The 25,423-nt window shown below is 45.5% G+C and overlaps 1 protein-coding gene across 4 annotated transcripts in view; it reads left to right on the top strand.

The window, feature by feature from the left end:
* The window catches only part of PIK3R6 (phosphoinositide-3-kinase regulatory subunit 6), a 745,472-nt gene that overhangs the window by 577,897 nt on the left and 142,152 nt on the right, over positions 1-25,423 (top strand). For all 4 annotated transcript variants that reach the window (XM_078654671.1, XM_078654672.1, XM_078654670.1 and 1 more), the window contains one exon: positions 4,715-4,837. In XM_078654671.1, coding sequence (XP_078510797.1) covers positions 4,715-4,837 — 123 coding nt within the window. The remainder of the gene's footprint in view (positions 1-4,714; positions 4,838-25,423) is intronic.

The raw sequence follows: 25,423 nt of genomic DNA, 5'->3' as shown, positions 1-25,423 counted from the left end.
TTTTATAATTAACCCCTTGTGTGCTTCGGACAGCCCCCGGCCGTCTGACGCCACGGTGGACGTGTGCGGAGGACGGCCAGGGGCCGTCTGAACTCCGCCCACTCAATAAAACGCCCGCACAGGGTGAAAATTTGCGCAGTGCAGAAACGGTTAACACACAAATAAAAGGCATTGTCATTTACAATGCCAATAGCTTAAACTCTTGTAAATGTGAGACCTATTGCATTTCAAAGAAGCAGCCGCCATTTTCCCGGGCTGCTTGGAAAATGGAAGCGTGCATGTTGTGCTGAATGTTGCAGGAAAGCACGTCGTGTCTGCAGTAGGAAAAACTCTTTAAAGAAAATAGTGCTTACAGACTAAATAAGACAAACCGTGTTACAGAAGTAAAAGGACCAGTCCTCATGGGAGGTTACAAATGAAGATAAGGCGGTATCATGCTGTTGTTCTCCCACACAGACGGAACACCAACAGCATGTACTATGTGCAATTGGTGTGGGGCACTAGAAGAAAGTGACATGAAGTGGAGTAAAGACTCCACAGCCTTGGTATGTGACAATCCCAGTGTTCGGCAGCATCGGTACCAACCTAGTAACATCAAAATTGAGCACCTCCACTTACTTTTATTTATTAATTACAAATAAAACACTGAACCCTGGTGGAAATAGCATCAGACATGCAGTCATGAATTGGTCTCCGATCCTGCACCATTTCACCCCCAATATGGAAATTGCTATTGCCAGGGGCAGATCCAGTATCGGGAACACCAGCTACTCCATCCCCAAAATGAAGCAGGGGTGAGTAGCTAGCCACGATGAACATCTTTTTGCTGTACTCCAGCGTGACTCCCACTGCCGGGATCAGTGGCCACCAGCATGAAAGGAGTGGAGTCAAAGTCACTAGTGCTGGTTGAAGAGACATGACACTAGATGCTCTGATCCCAATACTGGTCACTGATCCCAACACTCAGTTACTGAGACAGAAAAAGAGCACATAAAGCTACAGCTTGCACCCTGAGCACCTGATGCATAATTTAAAGCGGAGAGGTCAAATTGCTGCCCGAGAACATTAAAGTCAAGAACACCAGAGAAAAATAAAACAAAAATGCTTGCTGTGTGCCATGTGACAACATCCTGGACTAATGAGGAGGACAGAGAATCAGAGATTCCTTGTGGGGCAAGCTTTATTTACACCAGGTGAGAAACTAATTCAAGATCTGCTGAGGCATTGAAGGCCATAGTTGGGAGTATTGACTACAAGGTCACAGTGATGAAGGGGAATTTGGAAGAACTCGAGGGAAGACTTGGCCAACACTGCATACAGCTGGGAGACTTTGAACAGGGCCTGGCTAAAGTGGAGAGTATCATCATTGTCACTGAACTCAATGGAAGCCATAACCATTTTAAAAATGTGCTATCATGATCTGACTGAAGGGAAGTTGAGGTACACAGGGGCGTCACGCCTAAGAGTTTGGGGTGTCTTTGGAGGAAAAGTAAGGCATAAAGATGTGGTAAGGCACTTTTTACCACCAAAATGTTGGGGGTCGATGGCACAGCCCTGCTGGCCATTAGGCAATTTGTTATCTACAAGAGGTCCAAAGGGAAAAGGTTCAGAAACAGTGACTGGTTGACTTGAGGATTCCTCAAAAGAGACAGGAGATTATACGCTCAGCCTCCAAAAATCAATAGATTTTCTGTAAGGAAATGTGAGTGCCGATCTTCCTGGGCTTAATGTGAACCACCCAAACACAAGAGCATAGAACTCCAAGTCGTATAGAAAAACCTATGCAATGGGTTGCACAGCTTTCTTTTGATGTGCAACAAAGCAAACGGTGTGCTACATAAGGAGAAAACCTAGACTTTTACAGGCTCACAGCCATGAGGGACTTTCTAGAGAGCCACAAATCTGTAACTGGGTTTGAAAAGAAGACAGTGGGTCCAGATAATATGTGAAGGGGGGCCATGTGTGGAAGATGGATGTTTCCGCCAAATGCAGAGGATCATGCTAGGTCGTGTGTTGTGTAAGTTCTTAACGCCATGATGTGGTCTCTTCTTCCTTCTCCTATCCCACTCGCCCCCTTTATTTCCCATATGCTTCTTGAGTTTGTTTTCCAGGGAGGGCTTGTTATTAGCAGATGTTGATCTTTCGTGAAAAGATGTGATAGTGTAAGGCAAGAAATGCTCCGAGTTGTCGGTACTGCTTGTGGAATGTATTACTGATATTCTTTTTCTTTTGGCCTTGTACACAACAAAAGGTATTTAAACATAAATGAGGCAGCGGAACAAGGAGGAAGGTGGACCGGACAACTGGTATTTTGTGGCATACATCCATCTCATTACCATCTTCCTCTAATTGAGGCCATTACCCTCTCGGTCTCCCTGATGCAGAAGGGTCAGGGTAGCTCTGGTTAGACACAAAGGGGGACAATGAAGCTAGCAGTTGGTGGTGGAGCCCCAGAGGAGGTGAACAGACTGAGAGCCCAGGGATCACATCCTACATTTGTATCTTACATTTACAATTAGACTCCAGTCAACAGGTCTTGCCTTACTTGAGAAACCTATCCGAAAGTTAATGGAATCAATGTGTTGCATTTCTTGATGGAGTGTGAGCTGTCTTTAGAATTGATGCAGTCCTACCAGGGAGTAGGATGAGCATTCCTGTTGTATTGGTTGCCAGAGAGTGACGGAGAGGAGGATAGAGGACTATACTATAAAGCGCAGATACTCCAGTTGGAGTCGATTCCAGCGCTATACAAACTCGCAAATAAATAAATACTGGAGTTGAACAAGGAGAAAGTGGTTGTGTGTCCTCATTGTAAAACAGGAGTGTGCATAATATTGCTATAATCCAAGAATACTTGCAAATGGCAGTTAAAGGAATTAGAAAGTGATGCGGTGTGTTGATTGACCGCTCAATTGCAACAACCTAGAGGATTCCTAGATGCATTCCTTTTGTTGTAATTTACTTAAAATACATAAGACAAAATTTCGAGATGTGTACCTATTTCATTATATCACATCAATTATATTTGCACTACTAAGTAGCGAGTTTATAACTGTGGAAAGAGCTCTACAAACAACTATTCATGAGACAACAGTTGTCCTTGCGTTCTTCCTGTCCAAACCATAAAAGCCATATTGGGCTCAATGAGACCCTTCTCATGCAACACGAAACACCATCTCGCTATGCTCGGGCTGTACTGAGTCAACAGAGGGCTATCCTTTCTTTGTTACACTTCTTACAGATACGGTGTGGAGGGATTTCTTGAGGCATGTACAGTGAAACTCAGGGGTACCTTTCTAGTTTCAGTCCAGCTCAGAGGCTGCACATGCTGGCAGCTGGTCACCCAGATCCAGGTCTGTAACATAATTAGCCTCTCAGTGCAGTAAGTTTAGTGCTGCAGCACAAGAAGTCAATGGTGTTCTGTGCCTTTACAAAAAGCGCCCAGAAGAGCATCACAACCCCACCCACTCCCTGCCTGTCAATATAGCTAACTAGCAGTATAGGTTGCAGAGTGTAGTAGGTTGCCATCACATCTGCAGGACAAATAACTTGACAGCTGCTATCGGTGGCCCAGCTTTCAGCTTTTAGTTACGACAGCTTCAAGGAGCAGTTGTTGATCCTTCCACATGATGACGCCGGATCCCGTGGATGGGAGTAGGGGAGACCTACGTAGACATCTGCTGGTTTTGATTCATAAGACCACATTTGGGAAAGGCCTTCAAAACATAACGGAGTTGATGCCTAGTATTTTATGATCCTTTGTGTTTTTCATGGGCAGAAAAAGCATTTATTACTCCTTTCCAATCCCCAATAACGTGCATGCATTGTGTAGTTCAGAATCTGGTGTGATGGGCCAGCAAAACATTGTGTAAGCTTGCACCCACGCTCTCCCCCGAACTCATCTGTTCTGCCAGTAATGCATGTATCAGTTCCCAAAGATCCACACCTGGCCACAACCTCAAAACTCCCTCTTTTACGCTTTCCAGCTAAGGAAACTGTCACCATGACCAGTTCCATCCCTGTGCAAGGTCCCTCACACCAGGAAGATTGCCATAGTTGCCTGTTGTACTAGTCTGAATCCAACATTCTGCATGGGAAGCAGTCTTGCAGAAACTTCTTATGGAGATGGAAATACAATTGTGGATTTTACCACCACCACCCCATCAGATTAGGGACAACTCAAAATGGTTCAACCCTGTCTTTAATTTAGTGAAATGTACGATTCATAAAAAACAGTGCTGAGGAAAAGAACCTCTATTGGAAAAAATATTAACTCCATTTTAAAGAAGCAGACATGTGATGCTCTAAATCAGTTTTTTACGTTGATGTAGTTTCACCAAGAAAGGTCATATGATGTGACCTTGGCATTGCTAGCTCAATACAAATAAATGGCAAAGGGAGCAGGTCAAGAATGCAGCCCAGTGGAACACATAGGGGTTGTCTTTAGTGTTGAGTCAGTCAGTAGTCTTCCTCTAGGTTAGCCGTCTTTTAGACATTTGCCTAATTCTACATTCTTGTTGCCATATCACAAGTAGCTGTATGTCTGCTTTCTAGGTAATTGCCCAAGTCTGACTTGTAATTAGTAATGGTCATGGATCTCAAGGTGAGCTTTATTTACTGTGTGCATTTTTGATTCAGGAGGAGTTACTTGAATGCAACGTTTGTAAATGAGCTATGCTAAGTATCCATGGTGTGATTTTCTTCTCTCATGTAGGAAAACACTACAGCCAGTAAAGCAGAACTTTGTGAGCTGGCCCAGTATCTGGGTAGAGTTGATCCATGGTACGAAAGCAACATCAACCCTCTATGTGACATGATTCCCAAACTTGCGAACATGGTAGGAGAGCTAATCATTTCTCATTTTCTTGCATTTGTTTGTTGCACGTCGACCAGTTCTTTGTCATTTGTGCCACCCACCTCACTCACTTCTTTATAATTGCATATTGTAACAGCATTAAACACACCACACCTATGGACAGTAACATTACACTATATTTTTTTCTAGTTCACTCACTTGCTATGCTAATATTTCTGAGCCCCCCTCCCCCTTGCTTGATAAGGAATGTTACTATAAGCTTTGCTTATGGAATTCTTTTCCTATTTGGTATTACAGAGTTTCATCTAGCACTGTGCTCTCAATAGAGTTTATTCAGAATATTGTGCACAAGATAAAAGTCCAATCGGCATGATGATGGGGAAGTTAGAGTCTACCTATTGAGAGGACCGCTCCTGTCGACTATTTGTTAATCACTACTCTAGCATGTCAATCAATCAAGTAGTATTTATAGAGAGCTGCTTATCACCCCCAGGGGTATCCAGGCTCTTGCTGCAGGTCTCATTCGAAAAGCATTTGAGCCCCTTCCTGAAGTTGGTCAACGAGGAGGAGATGTGGAGGTGGGGGGTCCAGTCTTTGGCGGTGAGATCGGAGAAGGAGCATCCTCCAGTGCGGCAGTGGCATGAGTGACTTCAGTTGTAGGCCCTTGCAACAATCCGGTCTTCAAACCTTTTCTTCAGTGCCTGTAATTTGGCTCAGGCCAAAGTTTTGTTTTAGTGCTTTCTTTAACCAGTTGTTTTATTTACTCTTACAGCCTCTATCCCCTTTAGCCCTTTGTATCCTGCCATTGAATGGTACAGGACCAAGAGTACAGCACATTGAAATGAAAGGATCCAGAGCACTTACGGCTGGGTTGCACCTTAAATAATTGTGAGTGCTATGTGAGTTGGAGTGAGTGTAGGTAGGGCCAGGGGTGTTTGGAAAAGTGAATCTAAAATGATACCTGGCTTTGTGAAAGCAAAAAACTATTTGTTAGTCACAAGCTGGTATAATTAAAAAAGGTGTAGCGGAGACTAATAGGCTTGACAATGAGCTTAATCTCCTAGTGGCATCCACATGTTTCGAGGCAGAACGCCTCTTCGTCAGGACGGGGTCTGACCCCTCGGTCACTCACTAATGTTGATTCACAGTATGTGCAATTTGTATATACAGGTGAAGATAATCAATACCTATGTGGTATGTATTCATTCCTATAGTGTACAGTCCTATCAGTATTGCTGAATAGTGGGCCTGCAAGAAACAAGGAAGAGCACGTGAATGTTGTTAGCGCGAATCCCAAAGCGCAATAGGTCTCCTAAAATGGGAGAAAAAATTTACAGTGACATAGAAACATGTCCATGGTGGACCATTAATTAATTAATTAATTGTGGGTTTATATAGCGCTAGAATCAACTCCCGGAGGAGTATCTCCGCGCTTCGACCGCTGGGGAACCCGTCCTGGCTCACCCTGAGAGATGGTCCCTAATGGGTATCTCTAAGGTGCGACCAAGCATCCCCGGCGGTCTGGGGGGCCGTTGTGAAGATGAGGCAAGCTAATGCCCAGAGTTGCCGAGTGTGGTCCCTGACTAGAGTAGGCACCGAGGCGAGAATTATCGAGCCCGCTGACCCTGGTCCACGACCCTGCCGCGTCGGGAATCGAACCCTGGTCCCGGGCCGTCCTCTGCTTACGGGTCTGCCGCCTCTAACCAGTGAGCCACACCACTCCACCATGACAATACTAGGCCCAGGGTGTTTGTTAAGGGATGAAGAGACACACTTACATGTTGTTAATAGACACACAACACAACATAGACATACATGTAAAAAGATGGGGACACAGATTCCAGGTTGACAAAAAGAGGCAAAACATTGCTAGATACATACTGTCACAAGCATGGGTTAATGCCCCATTGTTTACTGATTGGAAACTACTAAACAGAAATTATCCCACAACTATTGTTAAAAAAGGTTTCAAAAGAGCAAGGAATAACAATAGGGAGGCCCTTCTCGAGGACACAGTTCCTAAGGAACCAGAGACCCGCCCCATCTGCATAACAACTTTCTAACAGAATCACTAAAATAGTGAACAAACATTGGAGGTTTCTTGACGGGGGTTCTTTGAATTTTCCAAAACCTATGTTCTCCCATAAAAGAGGGAGAAATCTTAGAGACATATTGGTCCATAGCAGACCTAGAACCCCTCTGGAAAACGGTCCACCCAAACTAGCGGATGTGGGTGGACGCCATCCTTGTGGTACCTGCACCCACTGCGAACTGACCAGTAGGAGTAGGACGATCCATTTTTCTAACGGAACAAACTGGATAGCGCTTCACTGCTCTCGCTTTTAAATTAAGTATTTGCACTCTGCTTACATCGTAGCGCTTCCCTGCTCCTGACTGAGATTTAACTTAGCTGCAATCAGGATAGCGCTTCACTGCTCTCGCTTTCAAATTAAGTATTTGTGCTCTGCAGACATCGTAGCGCTTCCCTGCTCCTGACTGAGAATAAACTTAGCTGCAATCAGGATAGCGCTTCACTGCTCTCGCTTTTAAATTAAGTATTTGTACTCTGCTTACATCGTAGCTTCACTGCTCCTGGCTGCCCACTTTGCATATTTTGATCTGTGATTGGATTGCTCGTAGCGCTGACTGTAAAGCTAGCATTGTTTACATTTGCAAAGCCCTGCTTGTGTCGTTTTCGTCTTCGCTTTCTTGCTGCCACCATTTTGTTGTTCCGCCTCCCAGCCCCTCTCTCCACCCCGCTCCCGCCTCCCAGCTGACCCCCCCTCGCTCCTCCTCCACCATCCATAAATGACAGATGCCTTCACGCGCAGCGTTCACGCGCCCCATGCGCGCCGAAGGTGCGCCAAAGGTAAGCCCGTCTGCGCCTGGACCGCGCCCAGCGCCAGACCCCCTGGTCCTCGCAACACCCACTCCGCCCGCATAACATACGACGTCGCCACCCTCCTAGCCCTCAACCCCGGACGCACCCCGCAATGCTGCGTAGCTACCCCTGGACACACCCACGGACCATTCACCTGCCACTCCTGCAAATATACCGCATCAAGATCCATACCATTTCCAATAACCCCAAACACAGCCCCGACTCTAACCACCTGAAGTGCATCCTGCTAAACACCCGCTCGGTCCACAGACACGCCACCGAACTCTGGGACCTACTCGACACTGCTTCACCTGACGTCGCCTTCCTTACAGAAACATGGATGAACGCATCATCAACACCCGACATCGCCATAGCTATCCCGGACACTTACAAGATCATCCCAAGAGACCGCACCAAGCAAACAGGAGGAGGCATCGCCATCGTCCATAAGAACACCATCAAAATCACGACCAGCCTCGACGACAACCTTACCTCCGCCGAACACCTCCACTTCCAGATCCACACCAACCCTAGAACCACTCTCAGAGGCACCCTCATCTACAGGCCTCCAGGTACCCGTAAACAATTCAGCGAAGACATCAGTGACTTCATCAGTCCACATGCCCTCGCCTCCGAGAACTACATCCTACTGGGAGACCTCAACCTTCACCTGGAAAAAAAAAACGACAGCAACACCTCCACCCTTCTCGACAACCTGGCCAATCTCGGTCTCAAACAAATTGTTGACACCCCCACCCATATAGCCGGACATACGCTCGACCCAATCTTCACCTCCAGCAAGCACATCTCCTTCGATCGCACCACAACTCTCCATTGGATGGACCACAGTTGTGTTCACTTCAGCTACAAAACCACCTCGACCCACAACCCCCCACAACCTATTCCTCGAAGATACTGGAACAAAATCACCACCGACCAACTCCTCACATCGCTCAATCAAAACCCACCCGCCCTCTCATCGGACCCAAACCAAGCTGCCACCATATTCAAACAATGGATCACTCAAAGCGCTGACGAATTAGCACCCTTGAAAAACCATCACACCAAACAGGACAGCAAAAAGGCCCCCATGTTCAACGATGACCTTAAGAAATCCAAGAAGCTATGCCGTACTCTCGAGAAAACATGGAGAAAAAACCCAACAACCGACAACATGACCACCTTCAAGGCAGCCACCCGCAAACACCACCAACTAATTCGATCCACCAAGAAATCAGCATTCAAGAATCGACTCGACAACAATGCCCATAACAGCAAGGAACTATTCAACATCGTCAAAGAATTCACCAATCCCACCACAGCCTCAAACGACATCACTCCCTCCCAAGACCTCTGCGATTCGTTATCCTCCTTCTTCTACAACAAAATTGCCGACATACACAACAGCTTCAAAAACATTACCAACAAACAATCCTCTCCACCCCCCTCCGAACCTAAACCGCCCTCAAACAACCTCAGCGCCTGGAACCCAATCACCACTGAAGACACCATCCGCCTAATGAACTCCATCCACTCTGGCTCGCCAACCGACCCCTGTCCCCACCACATCTTCAACAAAGCAGACTCCCTCATCGCACCCCATCTCCGTGATGTCATCAACTGCTCCATCAACTCTGCTACCTTCCCAGAAAGCTGGAAACACGCCGAAGTCAGCGCCCTCCTGAAGAAACCTACAGCAGACCCCTCTGAACTTAAAAACTATCGCCCCATATCCCTCCTCCCATTCCCTGCCAAAGTCATTGAAAAAGCCGTCAATAGCCAGCTCGCTGCCTTCCTTGAATCCGACAATTCCCTCGATCCCTCACAATCAGGCTTTCGAGCCAAACACAGCACCGAGACCGCCCTCATCGCAGCTACAGACGACATCCGAACACTGCTGGGCAACAGAGAAACAGTGGCCCTCATTCTACTCGACCTCTCCGCCGCCTTCGACACCGTCTGTCACAGCACCCTCATACAACGCCTCAATAACATCGGCATACAAGGAAAAGCCTTGGACTGGATCATCTCATTCCTAGCTGGAAGAACTCAAAGAGTCCGCCTCCCCCCATTCAAATCAGAGGCCACCGAAGTCATCTGCGGCGTACCACAAGGTTCTTCACTCAGTCCCACCCTCTTCAACGTTTACATGAGTCCACTCGCATCCATCGCGCGTCAACACAACCTTAACATCATCTCCTACGCTGACGACACCCAACTGATCCTTTCCCTCACCAAAGACCCTAACACCGCCAAAACCAATCTTCATGAAGGCATGAAAGAAGTAGCCACATGGATGAAAAACAGCCACCTAAAACTTAACTCAGACAAAACGGAAGTGCTCATCCTAGGATCATCCCCCTCTGCCTGGGACGACTCATGGTGGCCTTCGGCTCTGGGCACAGCACCCATACCCACAGATCACGCACGTAACCTGGGCTTCATCCTAGACTCCTCCCTATCGATGACCAGACAAGTCAACGCCGTCTCATCCTCCTGCTTCAACGTACTTCGTATGCTCAAAAAAATCTTCCGCTGGATTCCCTTCGAGACAAGAAAGACTGTCACCCACGCACTTGTCACGAGTCGACTAGATTACGGAAACACCCTCTACGCCGGAATCACAACCAAATTACAAAAAAAACTCCAACGCATCCAAAACGCATCAGCGAGACTCATTTTAGGCATACCTCGCCAAGATCACATTACCGGCCATCTGAAAAACCTCCACTGGCTCCCCGTCAACAAGAGAATAACGTTCCGTCTCCTCACCCACGCACACAAGGCCCTCTACAAACTAGGTCCCATATGCCTCAACACTCGTCTGTCCTTCTACACACCCACCCGCCAACTGAGATCCTCCAATCAAGCCCTCGCCGCAGTTCCGCGTATCCAAAGATCCACCATGGGAGGCAGATCCTTCTCCTACTTAGCGGCCAAGACCTGGAACTCGCTCCCCACTCACCTCCGCCTTACACAGAACCACATCTCCTTCAGAAAAGAACTCAAAACCTGGCTATTCGATATTTAATGAACGCCCCACCCCCCAAGCGCCTTGAGACCCTCTGGATGAGTAGTGCGCTATATAAATGCTTGAACTTGGAACAACGGGCATTCACGAACTGCAATAGTCGTAATGTGATCTACCTCATTACTTGCCCGTGTGCAAAAGAATACATTGGAATGACTTCTAGACCCGTCAAGGTACGTATAGGTGAACACCGTAGCAACGTACGTTGCAAAAAAACAACTACTAAAATGGCCACCCATTACTTCTTGATGCGACACAGTACGCAGGACCTACACTGGACAGTGGTTGAGTCCTTCAAAACTGATAAGAACCTTCTGGAAAAAGAACAGTGATAGATGTTCCGTCTGGGTACTCACATCACTGGACTTAGCGATGACATACCCTGGGTGCAATTGAACCTATAATGATCACCTCTGAGTTTGGAGCTACAAACCATGGGTCATCATTTATACACTACCAATCATACACACATAAAGATTGCCAAACTATCTGCTCAACTGAGCCTTTTTTGATCACCCCCGTGTTTGGAGTCACAAACCATGGGTTATCTTTTTACATTACCCACCGTACATAGCCTCATTAACAAACTGAGGGACCTCCTAGCATACTTCCCACATTGTTTGGCAAGTTTGTAGAATTGTACACCCATTTTTCACCATTCCAAGATGGCGCCCATAGTCAACGTAGCCTTAGCTATCGCCAGTCACCATTCCAAGATGGCGCCTATAGTCAACCTAGCCTTAGTTATCACCAGTCACCATTCCAAGATGGCGCCTAAAGTCAACCCAGCCTTAGTTATCGCCAGTCACCATGGTTACTTCCCCTGCTGACCAAACTCAGGTGCACGTAATTAATCAATTCAGATGAGTTTAAAGCAGTATATAAAGGGCATCCCCTTTCGTACCGGCCACAACACGGAAGCCGAGGATGAGGGAGGATGCGAGAACGATTTGTGGCCTAGTAAGTACGGCATAGCCGAGTGCTGAGGACTCATTATTGTCCTGTGTGCCATAATCTCCACTACTCCAGGCACAAATCCTTGCTATTTTTAATCTCCACAGATGGAATTCCATTTACCCCTCATCCCTATTGGCTCATGGGGCATTAACCCCTGCTTGTGACAGTATGTATCTAGCAATGTTTTGCCTCTATTTGTCAACCTGGAATCTGTGTCCCCATCTTTTTACATGTATGTCTATGTTGTGTTGTGTGTCTATTAACAACATGTACGTGTGTCTCTTCATCCCTTAACAAAAACCCTGGACCTAGTATTGTCATGGTCCACCATGGTCATGTTTCTATGTCACTGTACATTTTTTCTCCCATTTTAGGAGACCTATTGCGCTTTGGGATTCGCGCTAACAACATTCACGTGCTCTTCCTTGTTTCTTGCAGGCCCACTATTCAGCAATACTGATAGGACTGTACACTATAGGAATTAATACATACCACATAGGTATAGATTATCTTCACCTGTATATACACATTGCACATACTGTGAATCAACATTAGTGAGTGACAGAGGGATCAGACCCCGTCCTGGCGAAGAGGCGTTCTGCCTCGAAACATGTTGACGCCACTAGGAGATTAAGCTCATTGTCAAGCCTATTAGTCTCCGCTACACCTTTTTTAACGATACCAGCTTGTGACTAATAAATAGTTTTTTGCTTTCACAAAGCCAGGTATCATTTTAGATTCACTTTTCCAAACACCCCTGACCCTACCTACACTCACTCCAACTCACATAGCACTCACAATTATTTAAGGTGCTCCAGCGTAGTCGCTAGTCGTACCACGCCCCGTCCCGCAGCGGAACGGGAAGACCCCGATGATGAAGCATGACACCAAGGGTCCTTTTGGTGTGTCAGGGGTATTTTAACCAACACTGTGTATGGCAACAATATCTGCTCAAGGCAACACCCAGCTGATGGCAGACTTTGGCACTCAATCATCTTTATGCTGCCTGTTTATTAGCCTAGATGATGGCTTACTGCTTGCAAGCTGGGGGTAAATTCACCTCTAGAGCTTTTTTTGTACTGGGCTTGTTTCTTTTGGCCTCCTTGACATGGCTATCATGCCGGGGGGCACAGAGGCAAGCATTGATGGATCTGAAACCATGAGCTGAGGGCGGAAAAAGAGCACATTTTGGGTCTGTTAGCCTTGATTCACTGTGTTACTTGAAACTGCTATGAAGTGTTTCAGTGTAGTCCGGGTAGATACTTAAGTGTCTTTACTGAAAGTGATGTTGTCGGCATCTCTGATTTTATTAGTTTACTTTTAAGTAATAAAGTTACATACTTGTTGAAGTTTTAATATAAAATTTAAATGTAGTAGGGAAGTGGGGATAGGAAGATGGAAAATGTCATATTTCTTAGGTTTAATTATTAGATTTTGTGTTAGTGTAGCTGTTAGGTAGTGGGTTTTTGTTCAGCTTGGAATAAAGTCAAATTAACTTTATTCCGGCCACCAGGGCCATAAAAGTGTGCATAAAATACACAATCAATAGCTAAAATCCAGTATAATCGAGTTAAAAGATCCTATTCGTATTTAAAAAGGAGATTCATACCGAAAATGAGTATAAAATAAGACAAATCGATTGAGCGGGTGCCAGGCGGTCACAGGCAACACCAGCAGAAGAAACAGTACATAATGAAAGAGCAATTCAGGATCCAAGTGCAATGACTGCACAAATGACCCTCAGCAGATAAAAAGGGCACCAAATGCAAAGTGGAGAAAGTGAATGACCAGAAGTGACCGCCCTAGCACTGTTGGTAAGAAAGAGTCTTCCTTCTTAACATCCACATAGCACCCAAATACTAAGCGTAGGCAGTTAATTCCGCTCCGCCAGCAGAGTTTGCGGAGATTTAGAACTCTGCACTCCATATGGAGTGCGAAGTTTTCAAAAACTCTGCACTCGAAGCAGAGCGGAGTTTACTGGTGCCAGTAGTGGAGGAGTGACTAGACGTGCCTCCCAAATGGTGGCTATCGGGGGCGGCGTAGCTCCTAGCCGCCCTGCCTTTGATTCCTCTTCCTGGTTCCTGCTCACACACTCCAGCGGATAGAAGGCAGCAGAACTGACTGCGGTTTGAGCCCAGAGCACCCGCTGCTCCAGCTTGGAACTTGGAAGTCTGAATACGCACTGAGATTCTTGCTGAGTTGGGGTTAGCTGCAGGGCCGGACTGGGAACCACAACCGGCCCAGGCAAAGTGCTTGCCGGCACCGCGCCCCCATCCCCCCTCCCCACTCGGGGGCGTTGGAGGTGCCACCGAGCTCTTTGCCGGGGTCGGTTTTCGCCGATTTTGGTACAGGGCTGATTTTGAAGCTATGCTGCAAAAACTGACCTGTACAAAAACGGACCCCACCCGTGCGGTGCACCGGGGGATTGCCCGGTGCCCGCTATGGCCAGTCCGGCCCTGGTTAGCTGCTGCACTAAACTGGCTGAGGCTCTTGCATTCCGACTTCCAAGCCGGAGCAGGGCGGGCTCAGGCCAAATGCCTGTCCACCGCACAGGCATATAGAGGCCGGTAGTCTGATCTGAAGATTTGCAGAACTGTTGAATGCCTGCGTGTTCCCAGTTACTTGCAGATGGGTGATGGCCAGAAGCCGCGAGGGCGTACATAGGCAAGGCATGCAAAGAAAACATGAGAAACAGTTTCTTTGGAGTATTTACACACTGGACAGTTATAAGATTCTAAAGCCGACTATTTAGAAGTGAATTGTTTTAGCGGTAGTGCTCCCACTCTTAATTGGAAGTATAACTTCCTGTCCATTGGCATAGTGATATAGTCCCAGAACAGCTCAAGGCAACACGAAGACTTAAAGTTGAGAAACTCTTGTGACAAGGTGGCACTGGCAGCTTTTCAATTATCGTTGGCCATTGTACTAAGCCAGGCTGTTGCTTCAGGGACTCTTTAAAAGGAAAGTGGCCATCAGCAGGTGTCTCCCATAAATTCGGCATTTCATGGGAAAAGAGCATCCTTTTGATGTGCGAAAACCTGGCAATGTTAATAAAGCGGACTGCCTTGATAACATCCTGCAATGAGGCCGTGTAGTGGGCAGGCTCAAGAGTGGTCCAGGTTCTTCTAGAATACAGGAGAGGGTGCAACCTAGCTTTGCCGTCTAACCTTTTCACACCCAGGTCCAGAGATTTGAAAATGACATCAGACTTTAATGTAATGCATGTTATATTTGACTTGCTTAGTGTCAAGATGGCGGTGAACACCAAGAGCATGAAGCAATGTGTAGGCTGATCCTGTCGAGGGGAGGGTAAATAAACACTGAGGGCCTGATTGCAGATGGGCTACTCCGTCACACTGGTGACTGATATCCTGTCTGCTGAAATATAAATCCCATTATATCTTATAGGGTTTACATTTTGGTGGATGGGATATCTGTCACCGTTGTGACAGAGTAAATCATCCGCCAAGATCTAAATCAGGTCCTAAACTCTGACCAGTTCCCAGCAATGGGGTGCTCCAATATTTAAAGCTAACAAAGCGGGAGAAGCACTCTCTATATATGACTCAAAAAATTTATTTTTTCAATTAAGATAAATTCGGTAATCCAAAGTTACAACAGGAAAGACACAGAAGATTCCAGAAGAACACATCTGCACATGACAAGTTATATATGTTGTGGAACCTTCATTCTTTATTTCTTTGCTTCAGCTTAAAAGCATGGACAAGGACACAGCCAACGCATTTCATCCCATGACATGGGGACTTCTTCAGGACTAAAACATACAACATTCATAAGAGACAAAAAACTGTACTAAGGCCCAATACAAATTGACAAGCACTATATAAACTTCATGACAAACAATATATATATACAAAAGAGGGACTAATGTTTTAAAAACATTGAGCAAGACATTCAGACAAATCACATAAAAATATGTAAATCCATTTCTGAAAACATTTCGGACCAAAACATTGCAGTGCAAGAGAAATACTTCACACTACAATAATCCTGTTAGTGGATACCCATTGATGAAGTCACCTATCTTACGTGATGGAACAAAACGCTTTAGCTGTGTCCTTGTACGTGCTTTTAAGCTGAGGGCCCTAAACTATTGCTTTCCTTTAGTCAAAAAAATGAAATTGGAAAATCAGTTTTGGAAGAGCAACATTAAAGTCTCTGGTTATCCTGAGAGTTATGAGCAGGATGATCTTTGTGGATCTTTGCAGACCGAATTCCCAATACCTCAGAGTTTTCCACATGGTTCCATTGAAACTGAAAGAGTGGACTTGATTCCTAAACCCAAGTCTAACCTTGTTGGAAAACCATGGTCTATCATTATTAAGCTACTGAGGCTCCCTGAGAAAGGGAATATTCTCCATGTCTCAAACGAAATGTATTAGTCATTGTGGGTCCCAGAGAGCAGGAAATGTTTCGATTTATCAGGATTTCTGGAGAGATGATCTGATGTAAGACAATTATTCAATTGGTTGGCCAGACAGAAGTGTGACTTATCTCTTGACGTTCTCAAAAGGGTTTTAAAATTATGATATTTTGCCTCTCATGACCACAGAGCAAAGTGTTTGTAAACTAAGGAATGTGTTGCTCCACATACTCTGGTGAATTTTGTGCATTTACCATTTACAGATTATTTACAGTTGAGTTACTTTTCTGTAGTTATCCAGTATTATGGGTGTCTTTCATAGATTCACATGCCTGAATCATTCCTCGTCGTCGAGATGGGAGCCCCGGTAATAGAAAAGTAATGTCCTATAGACATACATAGAGAAAAATAGGCCTAAGGGCCTTGCCTTAGTAGCCTATCTATGCCCTTTTGTAAAAAGGACCAAATTTCCAAAGGTAGCCAATCAGCTACCACCTCCCTCTAGAACCTTCCTGCCAGGAGCCTCAGTCTCTCAGATTTTCTACCGCACGTTGTGCTAGGGAGTCCCCACCTGAGCTCTCCTCAGGTTTCTTCAAATTCTCTACTTTTCTTCAAAAAACTTGGATTATACTTCAACTATGGCTGAACAACAGAAAAAAGGACTCTTCAGAGCTTGTTCTTCTTGTGGCAAGAAGAGACTGCACGTCGACGACAAGCATGAGACTTGCCTCTACTGCCTCTACCCTGACCACACAGTAAAGGACTGCAGGGTATGTAGAACATTCTCTACCAAAACACTTAAGGATAGAGAAGGCAGACTGCTCCTCTGGTTAAACAGACTCAAAACCAGAGATGATGAGGTGCTCTCCTCGGAGGGCAGTGAAATGGCTTCAGTTTCCTCAAAACTGTCCTTAAAAAGGCCAAGGGAGGCTTCCCCTGGCCATCCAGACGTCCCTCACAAAAAGACTACTTCAAAGTCTTCTGAGGCAAGATCTGACACGTCTGTGAAGGATGCTGCAACCTTCAGAAAGCCATCGCAGTCCTCGTCGTCTACTTCCATGACATTCTCTTCAAGAAAAACGAACTATGTTTCCACATCGACGACGACAGTCTCGACGACGGTGGCATCGTCAGCCTTGACTTCAACGACGACGACCACCCACTCGTCGACGACGGGTAAGCCAATATCGTCGATTGTACTTATTAAAAAACAGCAATCGTTTGTCAAAACTCCGTCGTCATCACCGTCGACGTCAACAAAACAGAAAACACCGACATCGTCGACGAGAATTCAGTCGACGTCCACCGCATCGTCGACGAAGACACCGACGACGGTAGGAGCACCGCCGACGACAAATGCACCGTCGACGGCTACTACGCCGCCGACGACAAAACTGCCGTCGACGACCACATCGACGACGGCGAAAGTACCGTCGACGACGGCGAAGGCTCCGTCGACGATCGCGTCGACGAAGACATCGTCGACAGCCGCACCGTCGACGACCGCCACGTCGACGACAGCTTCATCGGCGAAGGGACACCCGACGCTTGAAAAACGATCGACGTCGATACCGTCGACGACCTCGTCGACGACATCATCGACGCCATGGAAAAAAGCAGAGTTAATTCCATCAAAAAAGGTCACCAAACTCCCTATTACGCCCGAATTGACATCACCCAGTAGGGTTCAATCACTGCTTCCTTCTCACATACTACAAGCTGACGAATCAGATGATGAACAATTCGAACAAGCTACTAGCCCGTCAGATCTCAATGTCAAATGCCAGAGTACTGACGATGACGGAGATGATGTTATTTTTACGGAAGAAACTGTTCGGGCTCAGGTACATACTCAAGTCACTCCAATGATCGTATTGCCGGCTGAGATAGTTAATGATCTTCAATTCCTGATCACAGACTATAAAAAGCGATTCCCAGAATCGTCGGCGACACCTTCACATGACAATTCTCAAGAATCTTCCAAACAGCAAAGATCACCAAGGGCAAGACCAGCGCCTTTGGTTATTCCTCAAGACAATGAACAGGTTCACAACATACAATCCTCTGATGATGACGACGAACCTCCTGAGGAAGGTGAGGTTAGAGATGACCTCTCTCAAAACAGAGATGATGAGGATTACGTTGCTCATTCTCCGGCCACACCGGAACCCAGCACATCAGACTCTCCACCAGTGGATATCGGTGGATTCCACAATTTAATAGAGAGAGCGGCCACTAGATTTCACATGGCAATGGAAACAAAAGTAACGGATTGTTTCTTGTATGACTTCAAAGACCCCATAAGGAAGGAGGCACGGTCCATTCCCATAATAGAACATATCTGGGAACAGGGGCTACAACTCATGCAAACTCCTGCATCTGTTTCAATAGTGGTCCCTAGACTGGACAAAAAATATAGAGCTCCGTCAACGGCACCCACTTGTTTTAATTCACATCCAAAACCAGATTCGGTCGTCACTCAAGCCGCCCAGAAGAACTCCAGAAACCCATCCTCGCCACTGTCAGCACCACCAGACAAGGAGGGCAGGAAATTGGATGGCATAGGCAAACGCTTCTCCACAACGTCAGCCATGACGGTCAAAGTGGCCAACGCCATTGCTCTGCTGGGCAGATACAATAGGCAACTATGGGAAGATATTGCTCCATATCTCACGCACGTGCCTGACGACTTGAAAGATGAGGTCCAGGCACTCCTTCATGAAGGTCAAATGTCAGCATCAGAAATCATAGATTCAGCTGTCGATGTCGCCATGACAGGCTTCAGACAGCTTGCAGGCGCCGCAGTTTTGCGCAGACAAGGATGGCTCAAAGCGACGTCCTTCAGGCAAGAGGTACAAACCAAAGTTGTAGATATGCCCTATGACGGACAACAACTATTTGGAGCTAAAATAGATGAAGCCTTGCAGACGATTAAGAAAGACACCGATACTGCAAGGGCCCTCGGGACTTTACAATTCAGAAACCAGTCCTTTCGAGGGCACAGAGGAAGAGGACAATCCACATACAGAGGATCCTATCAAGGCAAATCCACATACTCATATAATCAAAATCGCTCACAATATCCGCAGCGACAGCAACAACAAAGTCGTCAGACCCCCTACGGGAGACAGAACTTCAGGGGCAAATCGCGAAAGAAAACGGCTGGCGGAAGACAATGACCATTTCCCGCAGCCAGTCCCCCCACCATCCTGTCCGCTCAAAATTGGTGGCAAGCTGACACATTTCCTCCAAAATTGGAAAATGATTACGACGGATCGGTGGGTACTACAATTGATTCAACACGGTCACACCTTGGAATTCAACTCCATCCCACCGTTAACCCCTCCTCACAAACATCATCACAAACACCTTCGTATGTTACTGAAGGAAATCTCTTCCATGATAAAAAATGGAGCAATAGAGCGAGTCCCATCAGCTCAAAAGGGAAAGGGATTTTATTCCCGCTTCTTTTTAATCCAACAGAAAAAGAAGAAATGGAGGCCCATTCTAGATCTCAGGGCGCTCAATGCCTTCCTGAAAAGCCAATCGTTTCGAATGGTGACTATCCAGGAAATCCTAGGCTCCCTGGAGGAAGGAGACTTTATGACATCTTTGGACCTGCAAGATGCATATTACCATGTCCCAATACACAGACGACACAAAAAATTCCTACGATTCGAAGTAGCAGGTCTCCACTACCAATTTTGTGTCCTCCCATTTGGCCTCAAATCAGCGCCTCGCATTTTTACAAAGTGCCTGGCTCCTGTGGCAGCTTACCTGAGACAACAGAATCACCAGGTCTTCCCCTACCTGGACGACTGGCTGGTGAAAGCACCGTCTCTCACCGACGCGCAGCTGTCTTCCAACGCCTGTCTCGATATTTTCCGGAACCTAGGTTTGACTCTCAACTTCGAAAAATCTACTTTACAACCCACCAGGATAATAACATTTCTGGGGGCCACTATAAACACCATTTCCTCCAAAGCTTTCCCGTCTCTGGAAAGAAAAAACAAACTGATGACTCTAGCTACCGCAATATCTTCAAAACCAACCATCAAAGTAAGGATTTTCAAATCTCTTCTAGGGATGATGTCTTCCTGCATTCTACTCATCCCTCACTGTCGGCTCAGAATGCGCCCCCTTCAGGAGGCCCTGACCAAACAGTGGACCCAATGTACAGATTCCTTCGAGGATCACATTGTCGTCACTCGACAAATATCCGAGACGCTGGGTTGGTGGATGAAGCTCAAGAACCTATCCAAAGGTCTCACGTTCTTGTTACCAGAAACTCCACACGTCATAACGACGGACGCATCTCTCGAAGGATGGGGTGCAGTCCTTCAAGACTTACAAATCAGCGGCAGATGGTCGGAGCAAGAGAAGGCTCTGCATATCAACCTCCTAGAACTACGTGCAGTCCTTCACTCCCTACAGGCATTCCTCCCTCGCATCAAAAATTCAGCAGTGCTAGTGAGGACGGACAACACGACCACAATGCACTACTTAAACAAGCAGGGAGGGACACGCTCGCTGACGCTGTCTCGCGAATCACAAAAAATTTGGATCTGGCTACTGCTCAACATCACATTAACATCAGAGTATGTGCCAGGAAAAGACAACGTCATAGCAGACGCTCTCAGCAGACAGAGGTCAATGTCCCACGAATGGGAACTGAACCAACAAGTTCTAGACAACATCTTCTCGGCATGGGGAAAACCACAAATAGACCTCTTCGCCACCAAGGAGAACAAAAAATGCCACAGCTTCGCAAGTTGGCATCCTCAACAGGGGTCATTAGGAAATGCATTTTCCATCGCATGGCGCAACGTGTTTGCGTACGCATTTCCGCCATTTCCCCTGATAAGCAGAGTCATCCGGAAGATGAAAATGGAGCATTGCACATTGATTATCATTACCCCATACTGGCCGAGACAACATTGGTTCGCGGACCTCCGTCGCCTCTCAGTCCGTCCATCAATCCAACTGCCTCAACATCCCTCTCTACTCTCGATGTCCAAAGGCCAGATACTCCACCCGAATCTGAAATCTCTCAGATTATCGGCTTGGCTCCTGAGTACCGAGAATTCTGTCACCTAAGCATCCCGCAGGAGTGCAAGGAAGTCCTAGCTAAAGCAAGAGCAGTTAGCACGAACAAAACTTATTCCTTGAAATGGAAACGATTTTGTATTTGGTGTAAAGACAACAATATACACCCTTTCAGGATCACTCCAGAGCAGATACTGCCTTATCTCCTGCATCTGGCCCAAACAGGTCTTGCGCATGCTTCCATCAGGGTACACCTGGCAGCAATCTCACGCTTCACAAGGTCTTCAAAAGGCCCTTCACTATGGTCCAACAGACTGATAAAACAGTTTCTTAAAGGGCTTTACAGATCTTTCCCTAGACCAAGACGAATACCACCAACGTGGCATCTGAATATTGTACTCAATCAATTAATGAAACATCCATTTGAACCTATCCATAGGGCTGAAATCAAATACATTTCCTGGAAAACTGCACTTCTTTTAGCTTTAACATCAGCCAGAAGAGTCAGTGAGTTGCAAGCTCTTTCGATACAGGATCCTTTCTTGCAATTTCGAGAGGACAGAGTCATATTGAGAACCAACCCCCGTTTCATTCCTAAAGTCCCCTCGGACTTCCATCTCAATGAACCACTTGTGCTTCGCTCATTCTTCCCGAACCCAGGCACAGTGGCGGAAAGATCTCTTCACTCTTTGGACATTAAGAGATGTCTAAAATTTTACCTGGACAAAAAGAAAGCTTTCAGAAAGACCAAACAACTTTTCGTTGCCTTCAGCAGGCCGAGAAAAGGCATGCCACTCTCCAAACAATCCATTTCCAGATGGATATCGGCAACAATTGCATTTTGTCATGACAAAGCCGGACGTCCATTACATTCCTCAGTCCGAGCACATTCCACGAGAGCTGTGTCCACATCGGCAGCACTATTCGCTGGTGTACCGATTCTGGACATCTGCAGAGCGGCCACCTGGAAATCGCCGCACACCTTTACCAGACACTACTGCCTGGACACGGAACTGATGCAGGATGCAGCTGTGGGCCAAGCTGTACTTCGCCATCTCTTCCAGTAAGATGAGCCTTCCTACTTCCCACCGTCCTGCAATGGTATGCACATTTATTTACTTTACTCTTTATATTACTGATGGTATCTAGTCACATGATATGTATTATCTCAGACTGTTATATTCCATCGCATATGTGCATAATGTATTGCTTGCTATTCTGATTCAGGCATGTGAATCTATGAAAGACACCCATAATACTGGATAAGAAATGCGTTACTTACCTGTAACAGCAGTTATCCAGTATTGGTGTCTTTCATAGATTCACATGCAACCCTCCCACCTCCCCAGGAAGGACTCATCTCTCACTACAGAGCATATGTTACGTCTACCTAGCTTGGTGCGTATGAAAATCTGAGAGACTGAGGCTCCTGGCAGGAAGGTTCTAGAGGGAGGTGGTAGCTGATTGGCTACCTTTGGAAATTTGGTCCTTTTTACAAAAGGACATAGATAGGCTACTAAGGCAAGGCCCTTAGGCCTATTTTTCTCTATGTATGTCTATAGGACATTACTTTTCTATTACCGGGGCTCCCATCTCGACGACGGGGAATGATTCAGGCATGTGAATCTATGAAAGACACCAATACTGGATAACTGCTGTTACAGGTAAGTAACGCATTTCTTTCTTTTCCTCCCATTCTTTCTTCCCTTTTGAAACTTTTGCTCTTCAATTCCTCTACATATTTGTTGAACGCGCTGTAGGGTAAGTATTAACCCAATTTCAGTAGACTCACAAATAAGTTATTTTTCACTCTAGGGTTGTTCTCAATGTCTCGCTTCGATCTTACTGTAGGATATTTCTAGGCCTTCCCACTCACAAGGTGCAGGAAGAATGTACTTCTATCAGAATACAATCCAAATGAAGAGACTGAAAAAAATGTGTCTATCGAATTTATGGCTGACTTTCTTTCACTCAATATCTCCTTCTCCTAATGTTTTATTTTAATTTTTAATTTAGTGCCCTTATGTCCGCTTGTGGCTGCTTCCGAGCACTGTGAAAATCTGAAGAGGGATTAAGACAGAGGTCGACGATGTGGTAGAACTAAATGAGTAGCACAGTAGCAAGTGGTAATGAGGCTTTCATAGCATAACAAGAAAGTAGCACCGACACAGTTGTGTGGGTGTCCCCTAGGGCACTGGTAACAATGGGCTGAGAATCAACCACAGTTTTAACGTGTTTTTCCTAAAAAGAGACACCGGTTTCTTTGCGTATCATTCCAAATTTAATGATGACAATTCCAATGTCATATCACACGTATCATTTGATTCTTAAATGATGTAATTCCAACAATAGCGGTATTTATAGGGAGTCATAAATCCATTATTTAATCCAATGCATTTCGGCTGAAGCCTTCATCAGGGGATATCTGTCAACAAATAATAATTTGTGTTACACTAATCAATATTGGTCACTGAACGTAAATCCATCACCTTATAAGTACATAGGTAAAAGAAAATAAGGGAAACAAAACATCTCTATTTGTAAATGAAAAATACTATCTCTTCGTATAATTCATGCAACTGCGTTGTGCTATTAGTGACATTCACATACCCATTAATCACGTATTGTATCACAAAGTGAAAAAGCGTTTATGTTAGATAAACTCTATTCATGAGAATCTATACATTGCTGTTAATGCATTTGAGCGTTATCACAATTTGAACAAGGTGTGGATGTTCTTCCATATTACGCGCGCTTTTAAAAAATACTAAGACCTCGCAAACTGCTATATTATTCATATTGCTCGTAAACGCTTACCAGTTAAATACGCGAAGAGTTTTGCCGATTTAACCGGCAGTTCACCATTACTCTCGCCGAGATTGCCGTAGTGCAGCGTGTGACGCGCGTATGGGGGGGTGTGGTTAAATGCCGTGGTCATGGCCACGCGTAAAATGTTTAAAGGGACAGTTCAAAATGTCATTTGAGCGTTATCACAATTAAAACAAGATGTGGATGGTCTTCCATATTACGTGCGCTTTTAAAAAATACTAAGACCTCGCAAACTGCTATACTATGAACATTGCTCGTAAACGCTTACCAGTTAAATACGTGAAGAGTTTTGCCGAGTTAACCGGCAGTTCGCCATTACTCTCGCCAAGATTGCTGTAGTGCAGCGTGTGACGTGTGTATGGGGGGGGTGTGGTTAAATGCCGTGATCCTAGCCACGCGTAAAATGTTTAAAGGGAGAGTTCAAGATGTCTCTGCGCCTTGCTCTCAAAGTGAATACTAACATTACAAAATTCCTTTCAGATGGGCAATGTGTAGCACAATAATACAACTAAATCAGTATTATACAAAAATATACAAAAAGTAGATGAAATGTATACATGTGCTATGCGGATCTCCCAGCATAAGACAGTTCCAGCGTCTAGTTCGGACTCATTACTCCATGAGTCACATGGTCAAGTATTATCATAAATAACACCCAAATTCAGTCAGTTCATTCATACCATTGGGTTTCAAGGTTTGTAAATGGTATATCCAAAAGTTCTCTCTTTTAAGGGGCGCTTTCTTATTGTCTCGGTCTTCATTTTTTTCGATAATCTCCAAAATGCATGCTTTAATCTGGCTCACTTGATGGTTTGCTTCAACAAAGTGTGTGGCTACTACTGACTTTAACGCTTTGGTCCTGATGTTACTTTTATGTTCATTCAATCTTACTTTGAGTTTTCTTTCAGTCTGGCCAATATAGGCTTTTCCACACGGACATTTGATCATGTAAATGATATTAGAGGTATCACATGTTGCATTCACTCATAACACTATTTTATTACCCCTCATTGGGTGGGTAATGCTGTTGCCTTGTAAGATGTTGTTACAATTATTACAGTTCCAGCACGGAACTGTTCCTTTGTAGTTAGTCAATTGTGTTGCCAGCGAAGGTTGCTTAATTATTTCCCCAAGGTTTCTACCTCTACTAAATGCAAACACTGGAGGTTCTTGGAAAATGTTATGAAAATTAGATTCGACTTGAAGTAGGGACAGATGTTTCTTAATGATGCGTTTATAGCGAGTACTGGCCGTAGCAAATTTACTCACACAAGTGATTTTGGATTCTTTAGGAAACTTGTTTGCTGTCAGTAATTGCTTCCGATCTTTAAAGTTAACACGCTCCATTGCTTGCTTCAATGTACCTTCAGGATAACCTCTGTCTTTGAAACGTAGTCATAAAACACTGGATTTATTTGAACAGCTGGTTAAGCAAGACTTGTCTAAAATCAATTTCAATAAAAAGGATGCTACCAGGAA

Source organism: Lissotriton helveticus, chromosome 7 (assembly GCF_964261635.1).
Source record: "Lissotriton helveticus chromosome 7, aLisHel1.1, whole genome shotgun sequence".
Classification (NCBI taxonomy): Eukaryota; Metazoa; Chordata; class Amphibia; order Caudata; family Salamandridae; genus Lissotriton; species Lissotriton helveticus.
This window is presented reverse-complemented; position numbering and strand designations above follow the sequence as displayed.